Source organism: Trachypithecus francoisi, unplaced genomic scaffold, assembly GCF_009764315.1.
Source record: "Trachypithecus francoisi isolate TF-2019V2 unplaced genomic scaffold, Tfra_2.0 Lachesis_group3, whole genome shotgun sequence".
NCBI classification, from domain to species: domain Eukaryota; kingdom Metazoa; phylum Chordata; class Mammalia; order Primates; family Cercopithecidae; genus Trachypithecus; species Trachypithecus francoisi.
Window position 1 is genome coordinate 54738078 of NW_022681468.1, and position 25691 is coordinate 54763768.

Below are 25691 nucleotides of genomic sequence, written 5' to 3' on the forward strand. Positions count from 1 at the left end.
ACTTTTAACAGCATCAGTTCGTTTTGCCTGTTTTTATAATTTCCATTAAGTGAAATCATACATGATACATGACATATTCTTTTGGTCTAGCTTCTGTCACTCAACATTATATTTGTGAGATTATATTACTGCATAATTGTTTATCATGCATAGTCATTACTGCACAATTTCCCATTATGTGAATAATTATTAATTCATTCTGTAGATGGGCATTTCAGTGTCTCTAGTTCTTGACTGGCATGAATAGTGCTGCTACGAACATTCATGTGTCTTCTGGTCTTCTTTCTGTGTCTTCTTTCTTTTGCATTTATAACTAAAGCAGAATTACTGGGTAGAGAGTGTGTACATGTTCAGGATTGGCTGACATTGTCCCGTTTTCCAAAGTACCAATTTATAACCTTACCAGCAGTCTTAGAGGGTTCCTGATGCTACATGTCGTCCTCACCAATGCTTGATATTCTCTGTCTTTTTAATTTTAAACATTCTGGAGGGTGTGGTTTAGTAGCCTAGCCCATTGTGTTCAATATGCATTTCCCTGATGATTAATGAAATTAAGCACATTGTCCTATGTTTGTTGGCCCTTTGTGTTTATTCTCTTTTGTGAAGAGGCTGATCAGGTCTTTTGTCTTTACTGATTTGTTTGGAGTCATGCTTTTTAAATATATGTTTCACCTTTAACTCCCTGCCATGAGAAAATCAGCATTCTCAGATTTCCTGTTACCACTCCTCCCTTCCTTCTACTTTTAACATGTCATAACTTTGAAATAAAACCAAAAGCAGTTTGAGTAAAAATGTTTAAAATATAATAAACATTGAAAGATACTACAAAATGCATATGGAAATTATAAGACAATTTATATATGTACTATTGCTATGTGTTCCCATATCACCCTGAACTTCCCCTATTATAACACTTCTACTAGAATTTGGTGGACTTCTTTCAATTGTAAGTAATGAAATCCAATTCCAACAAGTTTAAGCAAAAAAGTAGATAATTGGTTCTGCAACTGGAAAGGTCAGTGGTGTAGGTGATTTCAGAAGTATTTGGGACACTTAAATGACATCAAGGCTCTTTCTCTCTCTGAACAGTCCTCTCTACATGATGGCCAAGATGACCACTGAGATCCAGATTCACACCCTGCTAGCTTAGCAACGCCAGTGCGAGTCAGTTTTTCATGACAGCAATCTCAGGAAATTTCCAGGAATGGGCCCAATTTGATCATATAATCCCAGTCCAGAAATAATCACTATGGTCAGAGGGATGGGATGGTCTGAATTGTCACCTCTATGTAAGGGGTGAATGCCATCAGGTTCACCTGAACTAAAGGGAATTGGAAAGAGGAGTTCTATTGCTAGAAGGGGAACTAGACAGAAAAAGAAATAGGTAACTCCAAACCATAATGTTATGGTGTATTATTTATAGACTGTAAGCCTTCTGGAGGCAAACATTGAATCTCTTTCTTGCTCATTATAGTATCCTTAACACCTAGTACAGTGCTTGGCACAGAATCAGTGCTCAGTACAGATCTGTTGAATAAATCATTTTCTCATTTTTTAATTATCAATTTCACAATGTCAGGGTTTAAAATGTTTACACTCTGCTCTATACTCACAATATTCAAAGTTGTTTGGCTTTAGTGTTATATTTAATTGGATTCACTGAATCAAAAATCCTTTCACTGTCAACTTCTCCATATCTGAGCTCTTATTTTTAATAAAATAAAAGTGGGCCAAATTTTGCCATGTGGCTTTCCAAGTAGTATTAGGATTGCTGTATTTCCTGAGTCCTCACATTTTTGAGAATATCTTCTGTTGCTTTCATAGTTAATGAACAACTGGCAGGATATAAAAATTATTGGGGTGGTTCTTTCAAAACTGTCGATTATCATTCATCTTTTTCCATGAATATTGCTATGGAAAACTCTGTGTGGATCCTTTGTTCTTAAAAGTTCAATAACTTTACTAAGTATATTCTCATATTGACTAGAATGTATCAGTTTTCCCTAGGGAAATAGTATGAAGATTCAAGTTTCATTTGAGAAAAGTTTTCCTCTATCATCTCTTTAAATATTTTTCCTCTATTACATTTATTGTTTCCTCATTTGTTTCATTTTCTTCTTCAGGGGCTCCCATTATGCATATGTGGTAGAGAGGCAGGTGGGAATCCAGGTTTTATGGGGCCTGAAGCTTACATAATCTGTGAGGCAGTGTGGGGCAGAGGAAAGCCTCTGTGAGAAAAAGAATGCAGAATTAGGCTTGAAAGTGAATATTTATTTAGAATGATGAATATAAATTACAAATTCAAAAAACTGGCAAGTATCATAAACAAAAAAAAATCCAGAAAAATAACTAACATAACTTTATAACAGTTTTATTTTCCCCAAAGTTGTTCCAAGTTCATTTCCTACCTTAGACCTAGAATGGGCATTTCTCTAAGAAGCACTGGTTTCTTTTAGTGAAATATGGTACTTCAAGATTATAATGCTCAAAGTGCTGCTGCATTGGTCAGTGTTTCTAGACCTTTTCAGTGGGTAGAGCTAGGATAAAATTGTGTGTGTGTTTGTGAAAAAATATCTCATAAATTCATACTGATACTCCCAATTCCAATTCAGGACTATAGAGTTTCCACTGAATGTCTATATTATATCCAGATCTCCTTATCCAATAATCTTGGATCAAGAGTCTTGATTCTTAATGCATCAGGGATGGCTGAATTATGATATCCCATAATTACTCATTTTTTCAATGCTATAATACATACCCAACAGTCGCAGAGTAGCAGTACCAATACCACCATCAACTACTAGGAATACTTAATGAAAGTTCTTTTTTTTTTTTAATTTGGCACATGCTCTCCTCATTCTCCTACTTTTTAGTTTATCTATTCATTTATTTATTTGAAGAAAATAGACATTACATATGATGTTCTCTCCCTTTTGTCCCTCGTTTAGTCTAAGTTCCACAAACAAATACACATTTAATGATCACTCCTAGTCCTTATGTCATCTTTGCTGATCTGAAATTCATTCTTTAGTAGATTTTGCATTAAGGGTCATGGGAACAATATTCCTTGGAATTTTACATGTTGATAATAGTTGTGGCCCTTTATACCTGAAAGTCAGTTTTGCTGGACATAAAATCCTTGAATCACATCTTTTTTCCTTAAACAGGGTCACTTCTAAGTGGTGTGTGATTATGGATCTTTCTTGTTTCCATCAGATGGAGCCTCTCCTCCCTCTTATTTTGTTTTGTAGATTCTTTTGGGGGAGAGGAGGGATTCTTGTAGAGAAAAGAATTAAAAATACCCACATCCACCCTCTTTAAGTAGCCTGCTAACTTTAAATAGATGTCCATTTTTTGCCACAATTTTTGTCAAAATATAATAATTTGTATTTTGAATATTTCTTCCTAAAACATGTATTTTGGAAATAGATTTAGCTTGGAAGTAACTTTTGCAAAATAGAGGTTCATGAACCAGGATAAATGAAACCAAGTATGTGGATTTGGCAGTATTTTGCATTTTTCTTGGGAGCTTTTAATCTTTCTTTTTCACTCGGCATCTTCCCAATTCAAAATAATGAGGACTATGTGTGGTATAGAAGCAAATATAAAGTTTCATTTTTTAAAATTAGCAATATATAAAGTAATCATGAAATTAATGGCAATGTTCCAACTCCTAGGTTTCCTGCCTGATGTTCTCATCCAGTGATGTGCTGATAAACTGGCTCTCTGACAAAAAGAAAAACGAAAGCCTTGATTTGTAGCATTTGCCAACTTCTGTGGTGTAAATATACCCATCATAGCTGATTCCAAGCTATTAAAAGTTTAATAACTGGTTTATATAATTCCTGTATATTTAATAATCGGTTCTCATGAATGGGGATGAGCATGCCTACTATCCCCCATCCCTTCCTAGATAATTTATATGCTTTCCATTCATCATGTATGGATTTCTATGAAATTCAGTCTGTATGTCAAAATCTATCAGTTTTTTCTACACTGCAGAATCTTGATTTGCTCATGTATGCATATAAGTAGAGATAAAAACTAAGAATACAAATTAGCCTAATTTGCTCAGATAAAAACATATGAAGCCACAAATACTTTTTTTTTTTTTTTTTTGAGACGGAGTCTCGCTCTGTCACCCAGGCTGGAGTGCTGTGGCCAGATCTCAGCTCACTGCAAGCTCCGCCTCCCAGGTTCACGCCATTCTCCTGCCTCAGCCTCCCGGGTAGCTGGGACTACAGGCGTCGCCACCTCGCCCGGCTAGTTTTTTGTAGTTTTTTTTAGTAGAGACGGGGTTTCACCGTGTTAGCCAGGATGGTCTCGATCTCCTGACCTCGTGATCCGCCCGTCTCGGCCTCCCAAAGTGCTGGGATTACAGGCTTGAGCCACCGCGCCCGGCCCAAATACTTTTTAAAATTAAATTCAGTCAGGCAACTGGGTCAAGTGATGGACCTATACTATACTTAGCTTACAAACGAAATAATCATCTAACTTTTAAAATCATGATTAATTTTATTAGCTTCCCTCTGGAGACTATATCTTTCAGGAAATTATTCAAAAGGAGTATTACAGCATGACTTGGTAACCGTGAAAAACTGAAATAAATCCAAATGCTCAACAATTGAGAAATAGCTATACAAACTATGGTACATTAATATGATAACACATAGCTACTAATAAGTATGTGGAATATATCAACACATGAGTTGATCATGTCAGTATAAAAAGCTTATATGAAATAAATGTTATTTGAAAAATAACAGTAAATTTATGTGCACATCCATTATAAATACATGAAATTATTCCTACACTCACAGAAAAAGACTACATCTTCTAAAACTGCCAGTAAATACCTGAACTGGTTTTTAATACATTTAATCAGTTTCTAATTTCAGTTTCAGATAAAAGTAAACACCAGAACTGGTTTTAAACCCAAAGTAAGTAACAATTACTTCAATCAACAACCCATACAAAAAGCCAACAGAGAGCCTCATTGCTTTAAAAGTCAGTCAAGTAGTCAAAGACTCACTCGAGAAAACTTACTGTTTTCACCTCTATATCCAACACATTGAACAAAAGACATATTCTCAGATTGATGTCAACCCATCTTGCTTCCATAACCCACAAAACTCCAAAACAAGCCTCTGATGCCTACATGTGGTCTTCAGTTTGCTTTGCTCAATGAGACTATGCCTCACCAGCAGAGCTCTACTTCATTAAGCAATAAATTTAGCTTTGTTTTTTTAAGTCATATTTTGAGCGATGGTCTTATCCTTTGCCAATTCGGGAAGTCTCATTGTACCATTTTTGAACGCCCTCACTTGGCAGCATTCTCTGTGACTCTTACACTAGTATGTGCATTCTCTTTCTGCCTTGTTCCCAAATTCCATTTGTCCTTCAGTTTGCTTCCAGGTGAGTCTGTCTCAACAACAATCTGAGTTCTGATTTGCTTCATTGAGCTCTTGTTGCTAAATTAATTTGTTATCCTAGGATTTTGTAACTGTACAGGTCTTTATACAAAGTCATTAGTCGTAAGTCTTTGTATAGAGTAATTCAAGTTTTAGTTTTGGAAGTACATTCACCTGATCAATAATAAGACCTAATTTTTGTATAAAGTTCTTAGAACTTTTGGTTTGGGGGCACACCATTCAATGAATATTTTTGCCATTAGCCTGCTTGTTCTTTGGCTGCTTGCTTTGCTTTCTTTTATTTGACAATTTGTACAGAGTCTTGTCTCATGTGTTTTTGTTTTGTCTTGAATTGTTTTGTATCACTGAATGAATACAAAAGTGCTCTATAAAGAACAGATGGAAGCATAGGCCTAAGAAGTCTTCAGTCCTATTCACACTGCCCCAAAGACTAACGGTTGGAAGTCTGGTAGGCTGACAACCAATTTATGCAAAAGTAATTAATCAAATTTTGCCTTAGATTCCCTACAAAACCTTCAAGAGGACATTCTCTGTCTTGTCAATACATGCATGAGGTCACTTTGTATAGTACATAACACAAAATCAGTAATTGTCAGATTATTGATCATACAACTCTGTCCTAGCCTCTACTTGCTTAAAGAACCCAAAACACTTCTCATGAGCACGTACTATTGATTAACTTTTATGTTACAGGTTTCTCTATATCAAAACTACAATCTCCTTCTGGAAGAATTTCTGCTTCCTATTTCTATTAAACGACAACCCTAATTTTTGGTGAGAATAACTGTGGCCATTATGGTGAACTTTGGACATGTAAAAATAAACAACACAGTTAAGAGGAGCTCTTTAAATATTGAGACAAATACCAAACACTCATTAGTTAGCTTCTTTACATAATAAACTGAGGCCTCAAAATAAAATGCTGACTCCAAAATGCAATCTCTACATTTGACACTGTAACCTTCTGAAACCTGCCTTCCTTGCATTTCTTTTCACTCAGTTTTATTTTTACCACTCAGTACATCCCTTCAGTTCCTTCTGCTCCTTCCCCTGACCTTCTAAACAAGCTACTTTTTCCTCAGGAATTTTCACAGGAAAGGAGTGGGCACACTGCCCAGATCTACTTAAAACTGCTAGATCAGAAGGCTATTCTACAGAAGTTGAATTTAAACCCCGGTCTTGAGCTGAGCGTTAAGGAATTTCTTTTAACCCAGAAAGATAAAAATTTGTTGCAGACTTGTTAAATATTTACTGTCCTGAACTATCAGTTCTGTTCCAACTAGTTCACTTAATTGTTAGACCTTCAGGTGGAAAAAAAAAAATGGTTAAAAACAGTGGGATAAGAAAGACCAGGAGAATATTTAAGTAATCCAGCTGTTCATTAAAACATAATGATAATACATTTTAACAATTAAGTGACCTTTAGGGGGCAAGAAAAATAAAAAAAATTACAGAACGCTATTTTGGAAGACTTCCTCTTAAATATCAATTGGACAAATTTTCTAAATTATAAGTAAAATAAAGATGAATCAACAGGAAACTTTAAAAATTGACTTCAGGAAACCTTCAGACATAAAATATGAATATGGAAGAAAAAACACATGAGGCTCAGATATAAAATATAGACTCAGAAAAAAAAGGTTGAATAAGAAATTGCCAATTTGGAAATCTCCAGTATATCACTGACTTTTCATAGGGCTTGGGTATTCAGCAAAATAGAAATCAAAACAAATTTGTGGCCCTTCAGATAAAAACAAGACCAAAATATCCTCTGTTCTCTATGAATCAGGAACCTATAGATAGGGAAGTCTATGGATATTGCAGGCAGAAAATCCACTGGAAGAACTGGTGTCCCAAGGCAGCTAAGAATACCTATAACATGTATAGTTAAAAAAAAAAAAAATGAAGAATCTTTGCACAAACTCTCCAAGGATATGGGCAGAAAAATTAGAGACAAGCTAATAGGAGGGCAGATCAATCCTTCCGAATTATCATAACTTTTTCTTTTTTATTAAAAAGAAAAGCCATGCTAAGTATTAAATCAACAACTGCAAAGATTCAGTGCCTTTTGTGGCCCATTGCTTGATCCAGTAACCAAGGCTTATCTTCCTTGCCTCAGAGCAGTTACGGCTTCATCTAATTACTTGAAGTATCTACAGACCATGCTCTAGGATCACCTTTAAATTTGATGGTACCACATACAGTACAATCACTATTGCTAACTGAAAACACCCAACATTTTTCTGTTAGTCTTAACTAACAAAATGTGGTATTTTCTTTTTGTATGACCACCTATCAGTGTGACACTTTCAATGCAGCAACTCTACTACCCTTACCCATTGAAGGAGAATTTCATGATTGTGTTTTTCCAGTTCAAGAAGGGACCATGCCCAGTACAAATATTTTGGACACTCTCACGTCAACTTACGACTTAATATTGTTTGGTTATAGTTCTTACCTTAAAAGTATAAAGAGACAATACTGGGCTGGATATGTAATAGTTGCTCCAGATCTTGAATCCAGGTCTTTCAATTTTGAGTTGTATATGCAGACTATTTATAATCCCAAATATGTAAATACCACCACCTTAGTGAACATTTATTGAACACATGCTTTATTAACAGCATGGTAGATGCTCTAGACTTCAAAAAGTCAATGACAAAGTTCTTGCTAATAAGGCATTTATAATTTAATTAGTGAGAGGGGATAGGCACATTAAAATGTAAGACAATAAAATATAGCTCAGTAAGTGGCTCAGATTAAGACAGCAAAGTGAAGCACTAAAAGATGGTAATTAAGTGCAAGCGCTCTGAGTTGTGGCCTAGGTTGAGGTCAGCTCTACAATTTAAAGATACATGTGACCAGGAGTAAGTTTCTCAACTACTCTCAGCCTCAGTACTTCTCATTGGACAGAAAAATTAAAGATGAGAATAAAGAAGGAGTGGTAACATTACTTGTTTTATAGAACTGTAATGATCACTAATTTGAACAATGTAAGGAAAATGCTTAGTACAGTGCATGGCACAGAATAAGCAGGCAATAAACTGCTGTTATTGCTCTTCTAGACATTTCATGTACCTAAATATAGAAATTGGGAGAATCCTAGTCTACACCACTGACCTAGTTCTGTGTAGCCAGGTAAGTATTTCTTCTAATCCATACAGCTCTCAGATCACCTAAATTGCTCTCTTGACAGAACATGGGATAGGGCAGATAACTTCCTCAGCTGTCTTTTTCCACATCATTTCCTTTAATTTTCAGCCCAAGCTGACAGACATCAGCCTTTCATTTTCTCAGTGAGGTCATGCATTTATCAGGTATGACTTGTCAGTTATAATCATCACAGATATTTGATCAAAGATGTTTTGTTTCAAAGTAGCTTAAATCACTATCAAATAATTTTGTGCAAATGGACATTCTCAAATAATGGGAATAAATGGTCCTCAAATATAATTAAGCAAACTAGAGTAAAATAATTCCTAATTGCCCTGTGTAGGCCCAATTTGAATGAGAAATTGTGAGAAACAGAGTACCTGTCTTAATGTAACAGAGTATTATTATATGCTTCCCCTTCTATTATTTTTCAGCAACCTTCAGTTTAACTTAAAACTGGTACAGACTGATGTGCTCACTAATAATTACATCTCCGCTGAAAGGAATGTGAGGAATTGAGTTTTTACTTTTATCTCACAAAGAGAATTTGAATCTCTTTCTAAAGTCTAAGGTCTTGCTGGGTTTTTAAGTGTATGAAAATGGTTAATAAACATGCTATGGGTGAAAACTAGGCTGAATTAATTCCAGAAAGTAAAGTATTTGACACTGAGGAGATGGAAGAGAAGAGAATAAATGTAAATAGTCCTAAAATATATGCTCAAGAAAGAAATAAGGCTTCTAAGAGAAGTCAAGTTTGTGTGAAGGAAAGTTTTTAGGGATTATGCTTCCTACTTTCCTATTATAGGCCAACCTTAATCTACTAACTACCTGTACACAGAAATGTACATAGAAATGGTGCCCTATCTCTCTGCTACCAGAACCTTCTGCCATAGATGCTGTCTGCTGGAGTGTGCCCAGTGGCTAAATCTGTCCTCAAATATGTGCTCAAGAATGACATACAGAGTGCAGATTCCCTGGTCTAAACACAGGGATTCCAATTCAGTAGAACTGTGATATGGCTCAGAAATTATTCTAACCCAGGTGTCTAAAACACCTAATTAGGCATCAATCACCAAGGCTACAGATATGCTGCAGCCCCATCTCTTCTCTGTGAGCCATGCAGCCTAAATCCTGCTAAAATTCCGAACTACCTCAGGGCTCTGGGCCTCAAAGAGATCTAGGAATCATCAGATATATTCAGGACTGGCTTAAAGGAACCAAGGCTCAGGAACATCGTGGTCACTATTTAAATCTGCGGTAGATTAAACGAGCTTTAGAAGACTGGCCTACTAGAAACAGACCCACAATGTAGAAATGCCACTGAGAAATGTATTGACATCTAAAACATTGACTCAAGTGAATCTTGAGACTATAATACACTTTAGCAAATGGGGAATGTTTCTATTTCTTTACAGCCTACATAATTAGAAGGCATGAAATGATTAAATCATAAACTCCTGGGCTGCTATTGCCAAAGGGTACATTTAAAGGTATAATGCAGGGTCTTCTTAGTAAGGGGGATCTGTTTTTAGCCTAGGCCCTATAACAAGCTTACTGTATTACCACATGACAGAGTGAAAACCCTCTCCACCACCACAGCCCAGCAGAACTGAGAGGACAAGAGTGACAAGCACACACAGAGAGAGCCACAGAGCCATACAAGTGGAAAAAGAGCCTTTCCTGGGGAAACAAGTAACTGGTGGCTGATCATCTGACAGAGCATTAGAGGAAGGCAGCCTTGCTTGGTGTTGATAAGCAGCCTGTATTTAGAATGAACTTCAAATAATGTCTGACAACATGAAAAACATCCAGAAATAGTCGTAGGGATCCTGACCCAAGGATGTGATCATCCCAGTACAGAGCAACGTGGGGCCAGGTGTGGCTTATGCAAGTCTAAATGACCAAGAAAAAAAACACTCATAATATACCAATATAGACACAAATCTATTGCACATGACAAGATATTTTCTCCAGGTTCTTAGAGCAAACTGAGTGTTATTACTCAAATAAAACTTGCACAGTTATTATATACAGCCACGTCTAAATTAATGAAAAAATAGTCATTCTCAACAAAAACTGGAAGTCCTAAGGTAGAGAAGCTAATATAAAGAACCTAGTTATTTTATAGATAGATATGTTGATAAAGTAGCTCCTGCCCGATTTTTATACTTTAAATTCAAATACTCATAGTGAGCAAAACAGGTGAGAAAATAACTAATGTCACTTAGATAACTCTATACTGTGTCTTAATATGAATTATACTTCCAGGGTGTGCTACATAGTTTAGAACTGGTTCATTAGAGCTTGCAAAAAGCATTTGTTAAATTTTGAGGAATTTTTGCAAGTTGATTGAAGTCATGGTAGCTTGAAATTGGCCATGGTAAAACTATTTACACCATAAAAATTAGCAAATAATATATATCAGGCTCACCTCCTCCCTCCTCCCCAGCCACTTCTAAACATTTTACCAGCACACCACTGGTTAAACTTGCACTTCAATATTGCTTTTAAACTGAATTTAGTTAGCTTTTAATTCTCTCTTTTAAAGCATGGTTTTTTAAATACACTAACATATTTTTGTGTGTTTGATTACAGCTTGATATAAATTGGTATTTTAAAGAATAAAGTTGGCCGGGCGCGGTGGCTCAAGCCTGTAATCCCAGCACTTTGGGAGGCCGAGACGGGCGGATCACGAGGTCAGGAGATCGAGACCATCCTGGCTAACACAGTGAAACCCCGTCTCTACTAAAAATACAAAAAAAAAAACTAGCCGGGCGAGGTGGCAGGCGCCTGTAGTCCCAGCTACTCGGGAGGCTGAGGCAGGAGAATGGCGTAAACCCGGGAGGCGGAGCTTGCAGTGAGCTGAGATCCGGCCACTGCACTCCAGTCCGGGCGACAGAGCGAGACTCCGCCTCAAAAAAAAAAAAAAAAAAAAGAATAAAGTTGGCCAGGCGCAGTGGCTCAAGCCTGTAATCCCAGCACTTTGGGAGGCCGAGACGGGCGGATCACGAGGTCAGGAGATCGAGACCATCCTGGCTAACATGGTGAAACCCCGTCTCTACTAAAAAATGCAAAAAACTAGCCGGGTGAGGTGGCGGGCACCTGTCGTCCCAGCTACTCGGGAGGCTGAGGCAGGAGAATGGCGCAAACCCGGGAGGCGGAGCTTGCAGTGAGCTGAGATCCGGCCACTGCACTCCAGCCCGGGCGACAGAGCAAGACTCCATCTCAAAAAAAAAAAAAAAAAAAAAAAAAGAATAAAGTTAATCGTTAATTTAGCTATTCATTTCTCCAGCTAATTGCCTTCATGTTTGTTGTTTATTATAGGTCTTGTTTATTATTTATAATTGTACTCTGTTTCAGAGTTAAGGATTCTTCTATTTAAATTTGTTTAAATTAATTTTGTTTATTTATTTTTTGAGACACGTTCTCCCTCTGTTGCCCAGGCTGGAGTGCAGCGGTGCAATCATAGCTCACTGCAGCCTCAAACCCCTGGGCTCAAGCCATCCTCCCACTTCAGCCCCTACCCCCAAATAGCTGGGACTACAGGAGCTGTAGTTCTTTGTGGAGTTTTTTTTTTTTCTTCTTTTTTCTTTTTTTGTAGAGATACAGTCTCACTATGTTGCTCAGGCTCATCTCAAACTTCTGGGCTCCAAGCAATTTTCCTGCCTCCACCTCCCAAAGTGTTGGAATTGCAGGCATGAGCCACTGCACCTGGCCTTAGTTTAATTTTAATACAAAATTATTTTTAAAATTTCATTATCCCTCACCTTACTGTCTCAGGCAATGTTTAAAATTTCCCCACACCTTTACCCAAATGAATAAAGCTGTTAACTTCTCAAAGAGAAGAGGGTGGAGGTGGTGACCTGCTGAAAAAGATTGCCTAATTGAAATTTCATTTAAAAGTTATTTTACTTTGCAGTTTTTCTCTACGCTTTTTCTAATTGAAATGTGAATTATTTAATTCATGTATGTTTCGAGATTTGAATACATTTGCATTTTATCTTTTGATTTTATAATGTATAGTATTTTTTGTTTTGGATTTGGTTGCTTTAATCTAAAATATTATAAAATGGCTTTGGATGCCACCTTTACTACTTAATGAGCTTCTCATTTCAATTTCAGATGGTTAGAGTTACAAGTCCAAACATGTTTAGGAGTCATTGTTGACTCAGTCAGCAAAAACTTTTTCTTTTCACTGACATTTCATAATGCCAACAGTTTACTAACTAGGGTAATCTCTTAAAATTTTTTTCCATTGTTTGTTTTCAACTCATTTTTTTTTTAACCAAAAGCAGTAACTCTATCAATATTTATCTATCTGTCATCTGTTTTATCACAGCATTGATTGGTCTTTTCCAGTATTCGTGTGTCTGGCAAAATGTAAGGAGCAGTGACATCTGCTGGTTAGACCTAAAGTCCCTTTCCGTAATTTACAATGGAGTTCCCTACTCTGGTTTGCCAGTGGTTCTCAGTAACAAGTTAGAAAAGAAGAAAATCAAAACAATAGCCTTACAACACTTCAACTATCAACCTAATAAATGATTAAAAATAAAAAAGACAACAGAGTCTAGTAGATATTGTAAAACATATAGAAGACTGCAAGCAAGACTGGTTTTATTCTACCTCACCTCCTCCCTGCACCAGGTTCCCGAGCCCTCAGGGGAGAATTCATACTCCTTCATCACAGCATACATCGTCTCTCCGTGCTACTTCACTTCATCATATTTTTCCCAGACCCTCACTCCCATTCCTCAACTATTCATTCCCATCCACACTCACTTTAATATATATTATTTTGTGTATGTACAGCATTTTAAATATTCATAAATAGTATCATGTTATAAATCTCATACTTTTTCCTGCTTACTTCAGTACAAATTTTAACGCTGTATTCATGCTACTCTATGTACTTTTGGTTCACTGTCTTTAGATGTTGCAAAGTATTCCAGAGCATGCTTTTCCCCAAATTTTTATGTATCCGTTCTTCTAGTGATGGACACCTAAATTGTCTCCAAATTCCTGCTACTATTACTCTATCAGTAAATATCCTCACATATTTCCTCTGCTCCACGGAATGGCTGCTCCAATCTGCACTTCCAACAATAGGGCCTGGGTGTTCCCATTTACCCAAATCCTAGCTTTCATTTGGTATCATCTCCATATTCCACTTTTTGCCTGTTTAATGAGTATAAAGTGGTATTTCATCGTTGTTTTAATATTTATCTCATTATCAGTGAGACTTGATATCCCTTCAAAAATGTATTAGCCATTCAGGTTTCCTTTCTGTGAGTTGGCTATTAATATTCTTTGCCTGTTTTCTGACTGGTAACCAGGTTTTGGTTACTTGCAGGTTTCCTGTATGTTCTGTCTAGTAATCTTTTGTTGACTTTGACATTGTCAATATCTTCTACGAATCTGTTCACTTTGATTATAAAGTCCTTTGATAAATAGAAATACTTAATTTTGATGTAGTAATATGCATCAATTTTTTACTACATGGTTTATTTTGGAGAGTTTAATAAATGTTTCTTCACCTCAATTCAGAAAAATATTCTCCAGCACTTTCTTCTATTAGCTTTATAGTTTTAACTTTCATATTTAGTTATTTGATCCATCTGGAGATTACTGCTATTATGGTATTTAGTAAAAATCCAGCTCTTTCTCCAAATAGTGAACTCGTTTTTCCAAACCCAACTATTAACCCATTTATTTCCCACCAGTTTATCATGCCACCTCTACTGACTACCAGGCTTCCATATACATATGAGTGTATTTAAACTGTTTAGTTCCATTGAGCTTTGCTCTTGTATCTGTGTAGGACCTCACCATTTTCATTGCTATGACTTTGTAGTGTGTATTGAGCCCCCTAATTTAGATCTCCTTCTTAAAAACTGACTTAAGGCCAGGCGCAGTGGCTCACACCTGTAATCCCAGTACTTCAGGAGGCCGAGGTAACCAGATAACCTGAAGTCAGGAGTTTGAGACCATCCTGGCCAAAATGGTGAGACCCCATCTCTACTAAAAACACACAGAAAAATTAGCCAGGCATAGAGGCAGGCGCCTGTAATCTCAGCTACTTGGGAGGCTGAGGCAGGAGAATGGCTTGAACCCGGGAGGCGGAGGTTGCAGTGAGATGAGATCACACCATTGCATGCATTCCAGCCTGGGCAACAAGAGCAAGACTCCGTCTCAAAAAAAAAAAAGAAAAGAAAAGAAAAAAAAAGAAAACCTGACTTAAATCAAAACAAGGCTTAATTCTTCCATATGAGTTGTAGAAGATATACCAAAAAAATCCTGTTGTAATTTCAATTATAATTGCACTGAGTTTGACTAATTTGTTGAGAATTAAATTCTCTACAACATTAAATCATACCATCTGTGATCATATTATATCTCTTTGGTTTATACAATTTTTTCTTTATGGTCTTTAACAGACCTTTGATTTTTTCTCCAGAAAGGTCTTTATATTTTGGTGGCTAATTACTAAAGATTTTTGTTTTGTTTTGCTATTGTGAATGGTATATATATTTTAAAACTTATATTTGCTAGTTGTAATCGCTGGTTTTAAGAAATGCTATTGATTTTTTAGATTGAAAAATGTTATTACATAATATGATATCTACAAAAGAATGCATGTAACATATATGCATGCTATTAAGCAGATAAATAAAATAAATACACGTGAACCCACAAACCCGTTTAAATAATTGAAAATACCAATAACATTGAAGCTTCCTGTGTGTCCCTTCCTGATACATCCCCATTTCTCCTCTCCAGTAGTAAATACTACTTTACTTTTGCTTTTTTTAAATAGTTTTATCACATGTCTTTATATTCTTAACATATTGTTTAGTTTTGCTCATTTTGGACCTTTATAAAAAATGTTATCCTACTGTAAACAGTCTTTGGCAACTAGCTTTTTTCTAATCCATATTATGTTTTTAAAATTGATCCATCTTGAGACATACAGCTTTTATAAATGTTCTTTCTTATTTTCATTAGTTTTTTTCTGTTTTTTCTTTTTTCTTTTTTTGTTTGTTTTTTTGAGACAGTCTCGCTCTGTCATCCAGGCTGGAGTGCAATGGTGCGATCTTGGCTCACTGTAACCTCCGCCTCCCAGGTTCAAGTGATTCTCCTGCCTCAGGCTCCGGAGTTGCTGTAATTACAGGTGCCCGCCACCACGCCCAGCTAATTTTTGTATTTTTAGTAGAGACGGGGTTTCACCATGTTGGTCAGGCTTGTCTTGAACTCCTGACCTCAAGCAATCCACCCGCCTCAGCCTCCAAAGGTGCTGGGATTACAGGCATGAGCCAATGCGCCTGGCCTATTTTTTCTTCTTAATTTGTACTTATCACTAATTTTCTGCCTTTCTTTTTTTCTAATATAAAACTTTTATGGCTATATTTTTTCTCTCTAAGTACCATTTTCATGATAGCATTTAATGTTCAATATGTATGTTTTCTTTCAAGCACTCAATTTGCAGTATTTTCCTATATCTATTATGAGTTTAACTTAACCCATGAATTATTTTTGAATTGTGTGCTTAAATTTCCAAAATATGCTTTTTAAAATTAGCACTTTCTCATTAACTTTTAACTAAATTGTCCTGTGATGACAGAAAGAGGTCAGTATGAATTCAATGCTTCGAAATTTGTGGAGACCTGCTTTGTGGCTTAATACGTGGTAAATTTTTGTACATACACCTTGCATGCTTAAGAGTAATGTGTTTTCTTTGTTACTTACACTATTCTATACATGTACCATAAAGCAAGCTTGTTAGCCTTAGGTTTCACATCTTCTCTACTGTTACTAATTTTCTGCTTACTTGACTTATCAATAGTTAGGAGAGCGGTGTTTCAGTGGATTTACTCATTTCTTCTTATGGTTCTATTGATCTTTATATATTTTGAGGCTATTTGTCACAAAAATTTACAATTTTTTTTTTTTCAAGAGACAGAGTCTCTCACTATGTTGCCCAGGTTGGATTCGAACTCCTGGGGTCAAGTGATCCTCCCACCACAGCCTTCTGAGTAGCTGGGATTACAGGAATGTGCTACCATGCCTGACTAGAATTCTTGTATTTTCCTAGTGAAATAACTTTTTATTATTATGAACTTCTCTATTCTAAATAATTCTTACTGACAAAATATAGACACTTGTTTTCCTTCACTTAGTATGTGCCTGATATATCTTTTTCCATCCTTTTATTTTCAAATTAACACATTCTTATGTTTTAATACATCTCATAAGATATGGCTGGATGTTTAATTGTTGTACATAAGTGAGGCTGGGCCCAGGGGCTCACATCTCTAATCCCAGCACTTTGACAGTCACTTTGAGTTCAGGAAAAAAAAGCTGACATTTTGCCGGGAACCAGAATGCCTAATTCATCTTTCATTTCCACATTTCTTTTATAAAAAATAATTCTTAAAAATTCTATTTCCTCATTTCTATCTCATTCTATCTTGCATCAAATAGCATAAAATAGGTTAGAAATGTTTTCTCAATGAAATAAAAAGAAAAGGAAACATGACCCTAATTAATATACCTGGTTACAGTCTTCAGGAAAATCTAGTAAGAATTTATCATCATTTAACCTTCACTCACCTGAAATGGCTTCAGGAATGTTTCCTCCATTGCCAGTCTGCCATACTCAGTGAAAAGCTGGAAAAAAAATTACACACACACACAGAGAGAGAACTTTAGCATCTGCAAAGTTTTAATTCTTGGCTTTCTTTCATTTACTTTTTCCCCTAGCTATAACAGAATATTATATTAAGAAGATTATAACAATCATTTTCAGGAAATAAGCATTGGATAGGTAAAGCAGAGCCATGGTAATTAGATATTTAAGAATAAAAGACAAAAAGTACATTTAAAAATAAAATTTACATTTTATTTTGAATATTAACACCTTTTATGTTTTAAAATGAACACCTTTTATATCTAAAATGTGGGTTTTTTGTGGGAGACAAAAGGGAAGAAGGAAACATCCTAAATGACCTTTAGAAGCAGAACGTGTATAAATTAGACCAGAGAGCTGTAAACTATGTAGGATATATTTACAAAAGCTGTTGCCTGAGGAAATTTAATGGCACAATGGCTTGGATTACTACAAAAACATTAGGCATTTAGCCTAAGAAATGGAAAGTCCTTTTCTCTGTCTTTTTTCTTTTTCTTTTCTTTTTTTTTTTTTTTTTTTTTTTTTTTTGGAGACAGGGTCTCACTTTGTCACCCAGGCTGGAGTGCAGTGGCATGATCTCTGCTCACTGCAGCCTTGACCTCCCGGGCTCAAGTGATTCACCAACTTCAGCCTACTGAGTAGCTGGGACTACAGGCACGCGCCACCATGCCTGCCTGGCTAATTTTTGTATTTTTGGTAGAGATAGGGTTTCACCATGTGGCCCAGGCTGGTCTCAAACTCCTGGGCTCAAGCAATCTACCTGCCTCAGCCTCCTAAACTGCTGGGATTACAGGCATGAGCCACTACACCTGGCCCTGGAGAATCTTGAAATGAATTTGAAAGAGGAGAAAAAACATACACTGTGCCCAGAGCATAACAAAACCTGGAGAGTTGTGCTCCTTAGTGCTAATCCTGGGAACGTTCTCAGTACTGTCACCATTTGTAAACCAAATTTCTCCTTCTTTGTTTCTGCTCCTTTTGGAGCAGTGATTGCTCTGTAGTTTTCCTGAGGCTACATTGAGCCTTATCACCTCAGTTGTGTTTTTTTTTTAAATGTCTGTGACTTGCAGTGTGACTCTTTTTCTAAAAAATATATTAAATTTGATGTCAAATTAGGGAGAAAGGTAGTTACTTATTGATATGGTTAGGCTTTGTGTCCCCACCAAAATCTCATCTTAAATTATAATCTCCATAATCCCCACGTGTCAAGGGCGAGACCAGGTGAAGGTAAGTGAAACATGGAGGCTGTTTCCCGACGCTGTTCTCGTGAGAGTGAGTGAGTTCTCACAGATCTGATGGTTTTATAAGGGGCTCCTCCCACTTCGCTTGGCACGTCTCCTTCCTGCTGCCTTGTGGAGAAAGTGCCTTGCTTCCCCTTTGCCTTCAGCCATGATTGTAAATTTCCTGAGGCCTTTCCAGTCATGCTGAACTGTGAGTCAATTAAACTTCTTTCCTTTATAAATTAATCAGTCTGGGGCAGTAATTACCAGGCACCTAATTGGGTCAATAGTTCCTGTGTAAACAGCAGAATCAGAATCTGATTATGTTTTGAAATCATTCCCCAGAATTCTGCTATATATATTCCAAAGACTACCAGATACACAGAAAAGAAAATATTGTTACCTGGAGGTGCTGAAGATCATCCTCCTGGACATTTTGGGATAAGTTATATACCTTGATAAAGAAATACAATCACAATGATAAAATAATTGGCATCATCCTAAGCATCATTCCCTACTTTTAAAAATATCAGTTATCACAAAAATGAACTTTCTTATATACTTGCTTACATGATGATATTCGTAAGACCTTGAGAGAGAAGTAAAAGAAGCTTGAGAGACAATAAGGAATGTACAGTGACTATAAAATGGTTCCAGAAATACAGTAGCCACCTGCTCTGGAGACAGAATATTAAAATTATTTTATGAACCTAAAGAATGAGTCAAAAAAACTCATTCTTCAAAGCAAGACAAAATAATAGCAATCTAAATCTCAGCAAGCCATATGGAAAATTTTGTTTTGAAAAATCATGTTGGCCGGGCACAGTGGCTCATGCCTGTAATCCCAGCACTTTGGGAGGCCAAGGCAGGCGGATCACAAGGTCAGCAGATCGAGACCATCCTGGCTAACATGGTGAAACCCCGTCTCCATTAAAAATACAAAAAAATTAGCCGGGCGTGGTGGCGGGCGCCTGTAGTCCCAGCTGCTCGGCAGGCTGAGGCAGGAGAATGGTGTGAACCTGGGAGGCCGAGCTTGCAGTGAGCAGAGACCACGCCACTGCACTCCAGCCTGGGCGACAGAGCGAGACTCATCTCAAAAAAAAAAAAAAAAAAAGAAAAGAAAAATCATGTTGACTTCTTCACAATTAATCATTTTATTTATGCCTGAATAGAGTTTCATCACATGGAAGTTAGGTTCTGAATATCATGCTCACAGCCCTATACATATGCATTGCTGCTTCATGAACAGATCACAGCATTAAGATGACATTTTCTGAGGGGAATAAATATCATTAACTTCAAAGAAAAGTTAAGGAGGCTTATATGTTTATGTAGTGATATAAAAAGAATACTTTCCATCCTGGCTAACACGGTGAAACCCCGTCTCTACTAAAAATACAAAAAAAAACTAGCCGGGCCAGGTGGCGGGCGCCTGTAGTCCCAGCTACTCGGGAGGCTGAGGCAGGAGAATGGCGTAAACCCGGGAGGCAGAGCTTGCAGTGAGCTGAGATCTGGCCACTGCACTCCAGTCCGGGCGACAGAGCAAGACTCCGCCTCAAAAAAATAAAAAATAAAAAATAAAAAATAAAAAAGAATACTTTGTATAGTTATTTAACATCATTTCTCACATAATAAAAAATAGTTATTACTAAGGTGTTAGCAGATTTTTCTATGAAAATATTCAGTGTATTCAGGTCAAATATAAATAATGAGTAATACTGAAAAGGCAGAGTCAATCTGGTTTAAATAGGCTTGCATAAATATGGCTTACCCTGTGAATTATGAATAAATTAGATTAAGTCGGTATTTTAAAGGCTTATACAATGTATGTATTCAAAATATCATATTGTACATGATAAATATATATTTTTATTTGTCAATTGAAAGAAAAGTTAATTTTTAAAAATTGATTAAATAGGTTATAACCATAACTGTTTTTATGACTTTTAAAGTCTTTTATTTAATAAATTCAGTCTTTCCTTCCTCCTCCTGTTTACCCTGTCTTGTTTGTCCTAACCATATATGATGCCCCTGTTGCTGGTTCACTAGCTCCATTCTCTATGCTTGCTTATAATTTCATCCTTGACTCACTCATCCTAACTACTTTGCCTTTTCTGCATTTTTAAGCTATCTTACTTTTTTTTATTGATCTGCCCTGTTCCTTGGCCACTCTCTCTTTTTGCTTTTGCCAGTGGATTGAAAATATCTAAAAATAGTCTTAAAATCTTTTATGCTATGGGTTCTATGGTTCTAATAAAACTCTACAAGGATTTTCAGGACAATTTAGAAAGCCCACAATAACCTCAAAAATAAGACTTTTAAAAAAGTGAAAGAAAAAAGGAATGGAAAGAAAGATAAATTTTATATACAAGATATTTACTTTCCTAAATGTACATTAAGGTGTTTTTAAAAGCTATGAACACATGTAAATGTTTGTACATTTAGAAATGTTTCTACTGGCTATGTAGAACAAAATTTATATTTATAAATCCTGTTTCATTAAACACAACTTATAATAGATGGTCTCAATGTACACTCATACAAGATTTATGTTACTGAGTTTATTGTAGGCTTTAAACAACAACAACAAAAATCCCAATAAGATAATATGACCTTTTCTAACCAAAGCAGTCAATTTGAAAGTTTGTCAGTAATTAGACTACAATAACAAAAACAATTCTACTCTTACAGAAATCACAAGAACTGGCATGCTAATTGAGTCAAATAATATATATGATTCCCAATTTCTGTTGTTTATCTCATTATCACATGTATATAGAAACATACATACTCATAATTTTTAGTTAAAGAAACATCATCAAAATGGGTTTATTTTATTTCATACCTGTATTGAGCTGATCATTGTGCTAAGGGCAAATACTGTGGCTGAATCTCTCAAAGTTGACTGACTATCAAAGGTTCCCTGAGTATCCATCAATAACACTGCAACCTACAGGCAAGAAGAGTACATTAGTGATATTTTATAGAACATCTAGGTCATTAGGGTTACCATAACATTAATATCATAAGAACTAAAGCAAACCATTATTAATGAATACTATTTTAGATAATTTCTTACACATACCATGAATGCCACAGAAAAAATAAAAATATTAACTGCTGATTACCATTATAAGTAATTTTTACTAGTAATCCAACATTACAGAAACTTTATATAGCAGTGAAACAAAATACAGATGTTACTTGCTGATCTGCTGTTCTATCATCATTATAATTTTACCTACGCTGATCACAAGAAAAGGAAACAAAGATTGTGCTATAGGATGCTACCCCACTTTAAGCTTCACATCAAATGATCAAAATTAATTTTCAAAAGTGCAACTTCAAGGATCCTAAAAAGTAGTAACTGTTATAAGTGAAAACTCAATTTTATTTGGGAAGTTAGCATCATACCTTTTTACCATCAGGTTTATTGATAAGGAAGACTTCACTCCATATCTGAATTCCTGTGGTCTCTCGTTCAGATCCACCTCTCCATGAGAAACCAGTCAATGGTTCATTGTAATCTCCAACCCAATCAACTGATTCCTATAAAATAATAAAGTCTATGATATGGAACTTGATATGTGTGTATAGTTTTTTTCCATTCATCCATTCTGATTCTTATCCCTCTCCAATTCTAGTTAAAAGGAAACAAAATATGCATATCTATTGCATCAATACAATCACTTTATTCATCCAAAAAATAATTACAGAGGAGTAACCATCTGCCACATTTTTGATATGTCCTGGGGATATAAAAATGAAAAGATACCATTGCAGACCAGAGGAAATTCACAGCCTAACAGCGAGACAGACATGCAAACAAACCATTATGATGTAATAAATGCATGCCAAAATGGAAGTATATATAATGCATAAATGGTAGCATAAAAAAGAAATAACCCTTGGTCAGGCAAGACCACATAGGATGTTTGAGCTGAGACCTGAAAAATATTTAGGAATTTTCCAGGGGAGCAAATTTGGAGAAGGCATTCCAGAAAGGAAGGCAGGCAGGCAGAAAGGAAGGAAGTGGAGAGCATATTATGCTTTGGTTTTGGGGGAGGAGGAAGCAAGTAGCAGGAAAAGTCTGGACAGATGGCCAGATTCTGAAAGGCCTTGTAAGGTGCTTAAGGGAGTCAGATTTTATCCTGCAGGCAATGGAAAGTTATGAAGAAGCAGAGATGAATTATCATCATAGTTGTGGTAGAGATACTATTCTAGAAGTAGGTAGGGCTAGTTAGTAGGGAAGGGAAATGATAGCTAGAAAGGATAAGGGGGGGGTGCTATAATAAAGGTTAAAAATATGATTGAGGGCCTGACCAGGGCCGGGACAGCAGGAAGGAGTAGACAAGTACTGATACAAGTGGGGTTTGAGAAGCCAACGGAAGAGAGAATAGGCAAAACTATCAATTGTATAAAGGCTGAAGATCAAGTTGGATAAGGAATGGAAAATATCCCATAGATTTAGTAAGTCAGTAATTGGTGACCTTGGTTGATAGTAGTTACCCCCATTTTGATATTTGTTACAGAGAATAAGTTATTAGTTTTTGGAAGATCTCATTCGATAATTCTCCAATCTAAAATCTTACATTAATGAATGCAGAGGAATTTGGGAGAGGACTACTTGGACTGATAAAAAATCTACATAAACTAATTTAAAGAAAAACTTATTTAATTATATCCTATCTTGTTCTAAAAGGCATTTTAAACTCTTATCAAGCGCTTTGGTTCTTCTATAAATTTGTTCTATTATCTGCTTCAATAACCTATTCAATCTTATTTCTTCTTTATCTCCAATACTTAATTTCCACTCAAGGGAAGAAGGTGTACACTCTGTTTAATACATATATCCAGAATGTCCATTTTTCCTTTTGATCCAGATCCACACATCTTCAAAATCTATTCTAACTCCCAATATCTCTATGAAGCTTTCTCCAGTTACTTTTGCCCACAAAATGCCCTTCCCTGAACTAAGAAATATATCGATCAGGCCGGGCATGGTGGATCATGCCTATAATCCCAGCACTTTGGGAGGCTGAGGCGGGCAGATCACTTGAGGCCAGGAGTTCAAGACCAGCCTGGCCCACATGGCGAAACCCTGTCTCTACTAAAAATACAAAAGATTAGGGAGGCGTGGTGGCACATGCTTGTACTCCCTGCTATTTGGGAGGTTGAGGCAGGAGAATCCTTGAACCCGGGAGGCAGAGGTTGCAGTGAACCAAGATTGTGCCACTGCACTCCAGCCTGGGTGACAAGAGTGAAACGCCATCTCAAAAAAAAAAAAAAAAAAGAAAGAAAGAAAAAAATCTATCAATCACCATATCACCACGTAATGATGCTCTAAATATTCCACCTATCGTTATTCTGTCTCCTTGGTCAAACCATGAGATGCCTAAATGCAAAATCTATGGTATGTTTTCTTTGGTATCCACCATAGTGCCTAGCACAATCTAGGACATTTAGCAGGTAGTCAATAAATAATTACTATTGAGGTGGAAATTGAAATTTTTCCAATAAGGTATTACCTGGAAAAATGTCTTGGGACGCATACTTCAATGAATAAATTGTGATTATTATTAATTAGCATAATAACATTTCTATAACATTCACTCTGAGTCAATGATCTACATTGAGATATTAATAAAAACCATAAGCCTGAAAAATAACCTTGAAGGACAAGGAAAACATGCCCAGCTAATTTTTGTTTTTGTTTTTGTTTTTAGTAGAGATGGGGTTTCACCATGTTGGCCAGGATGGTACTGATCTCTTGACCTTATGATCCACCCGCCTCGGCCTCCCAAAGTGCTGGGGATTACAGGCGTGAGCCACAGTGCCCGGCCAGCAATTTATTTTCAAATGCATCAAAGAATAACTTGGAGTGATGGCTGGAAAGAGGGATGAATAGATGGAGTCATAAGTGATAAAGCAGGAATACTAATGTTAACGGTAGAATCTGGGTGGTGGATACCAAGATGTTTAGTATAAAATTCTTTTAACTTTGCTATATGCTTGAAATATGTCATACTAAATGGTGGAAAAAAGTGATTACAATACAAAAGTTATGTGACATTTTAAACACTATAACATTTAAGTTTATAATCAGGATATTCTGTGTATTTTTTAAAGAATAAAAATATAAGTCATATTCTAAGGGAAATGCAACAAAGCAGCTTCAGAGAAAATTGGTCTGTGTAGTTTGGTTCCCAAAGCACTGAGGTTGGAATAGTTACACCACAGCATTTCTTTAGCTGGTTCATATATAGGGTACATAATAATAGAAATGAAAATTTTGAACACCATTACACAAAAACACGAAGTGACAGAAGCACAGAAGAAAGAAAACTTTTTGAAGTACTTCCTGCATACCTGGTTGTACATGTATCTCAACATGAAGTCCATTAGGAATGATTTTCCTTTTCTAAATGCTCCAGCAACAGATACAGCAACAACCTCCTTGTCTCTGACAGCCTCTGAGAGAAGGATCCGATTTAATGCAGTTTCATCTAACTCAAAGGAATGGTCATCTTTGACAATGAGGACTTGGACTGGTCCTGCCTTTTTCACTGGCTCCTCCTCTTCTGAGCTCCATTCATATGTCTTTTCCGAAAATCCACCTGTTGAACAGAGCAGTGACTGGTTCAGCTAATCATCTCAAAGTGCCAAGAAATGTATATGTATCTCTCAACTCTCAAACATCTGACACAGGAGCATACTGGAATTAGAAATGCTCGCTTTATGCTGGGTGCCATGGCTCATGCCTGTAATCCTAGCACCTTGGGAGGCTGAGGTGGGAGGATCGCTTGAGCCCAGGAGTCAAGAGCACCCTGGGCAACATAGCAAGATCCTGTCTATATAAAAAATTTTTAAATTCGCCAGGTGTGGTAGTGCGTGCCTGTGGTCCCAGCTCTCAGGAGGCAGGGGTGGCAGGATCACTTGAGCCCAGGAGGTCAAGGCTACAGTGAGATGTGATTGTGCCACTGCACTCCAGTCTGGGCAACAGACTGAGACCCTGTCTCAAAAAAGAAAAAAGAAAGAAAGAAATGTTTGTTTTAGTGACATATTTTAATGTCACTCACACTATATTCCAGAAGGACTTACATTTGTTCTTTCTGGTCATATGACTGAAACAAAAAAATTTTTCAAGAAAACTCTAAGTCAGTGCAGATGTCTCTGTTTGCTGAGTCAGAAAGAAAATCA

The 25691-nt window shown here is 36.4% G+C and overlaps 1 protein-coding gene across 2 annotated transcripts in view; it reads right to left on the minus strand.

Annotated features, from left to right (window-relative positions):
• ATL1 (atlastin GTPase 1) overlaps positions 1 to 25691 on the minus strand; it is a 103284-nt gene that overhangs the window by 21210 nt on the left and 56383 nt on the right. For both annotated transcript variants that reach the window (XM_033188084.1, XM_033188085.1), the window contains 5 exons: positions 24861 to 25108; positions 21906 to 22040; positions 21337 to 21441; positions 18895 to 18945; positions 17196 to 17252 (listed from right to left, as the gene is read on the minus strand). In XM_033188084.1, coding sequence (XP_033043975.1) covers positions 17196 to 17252; positions 18895 to 18945; positions 21337 to 21441; positions 21906 to 22040; positions 24861 to 25108 — 596 coding nt within the window. The remainder of the gene's footprint in view (positions 1 to 17195; positions 17253 to 18894; positions 18946 to 21336; positions 21442 to 21905; positions 22041 to 24860; positions 25109 to 25691) is intronic.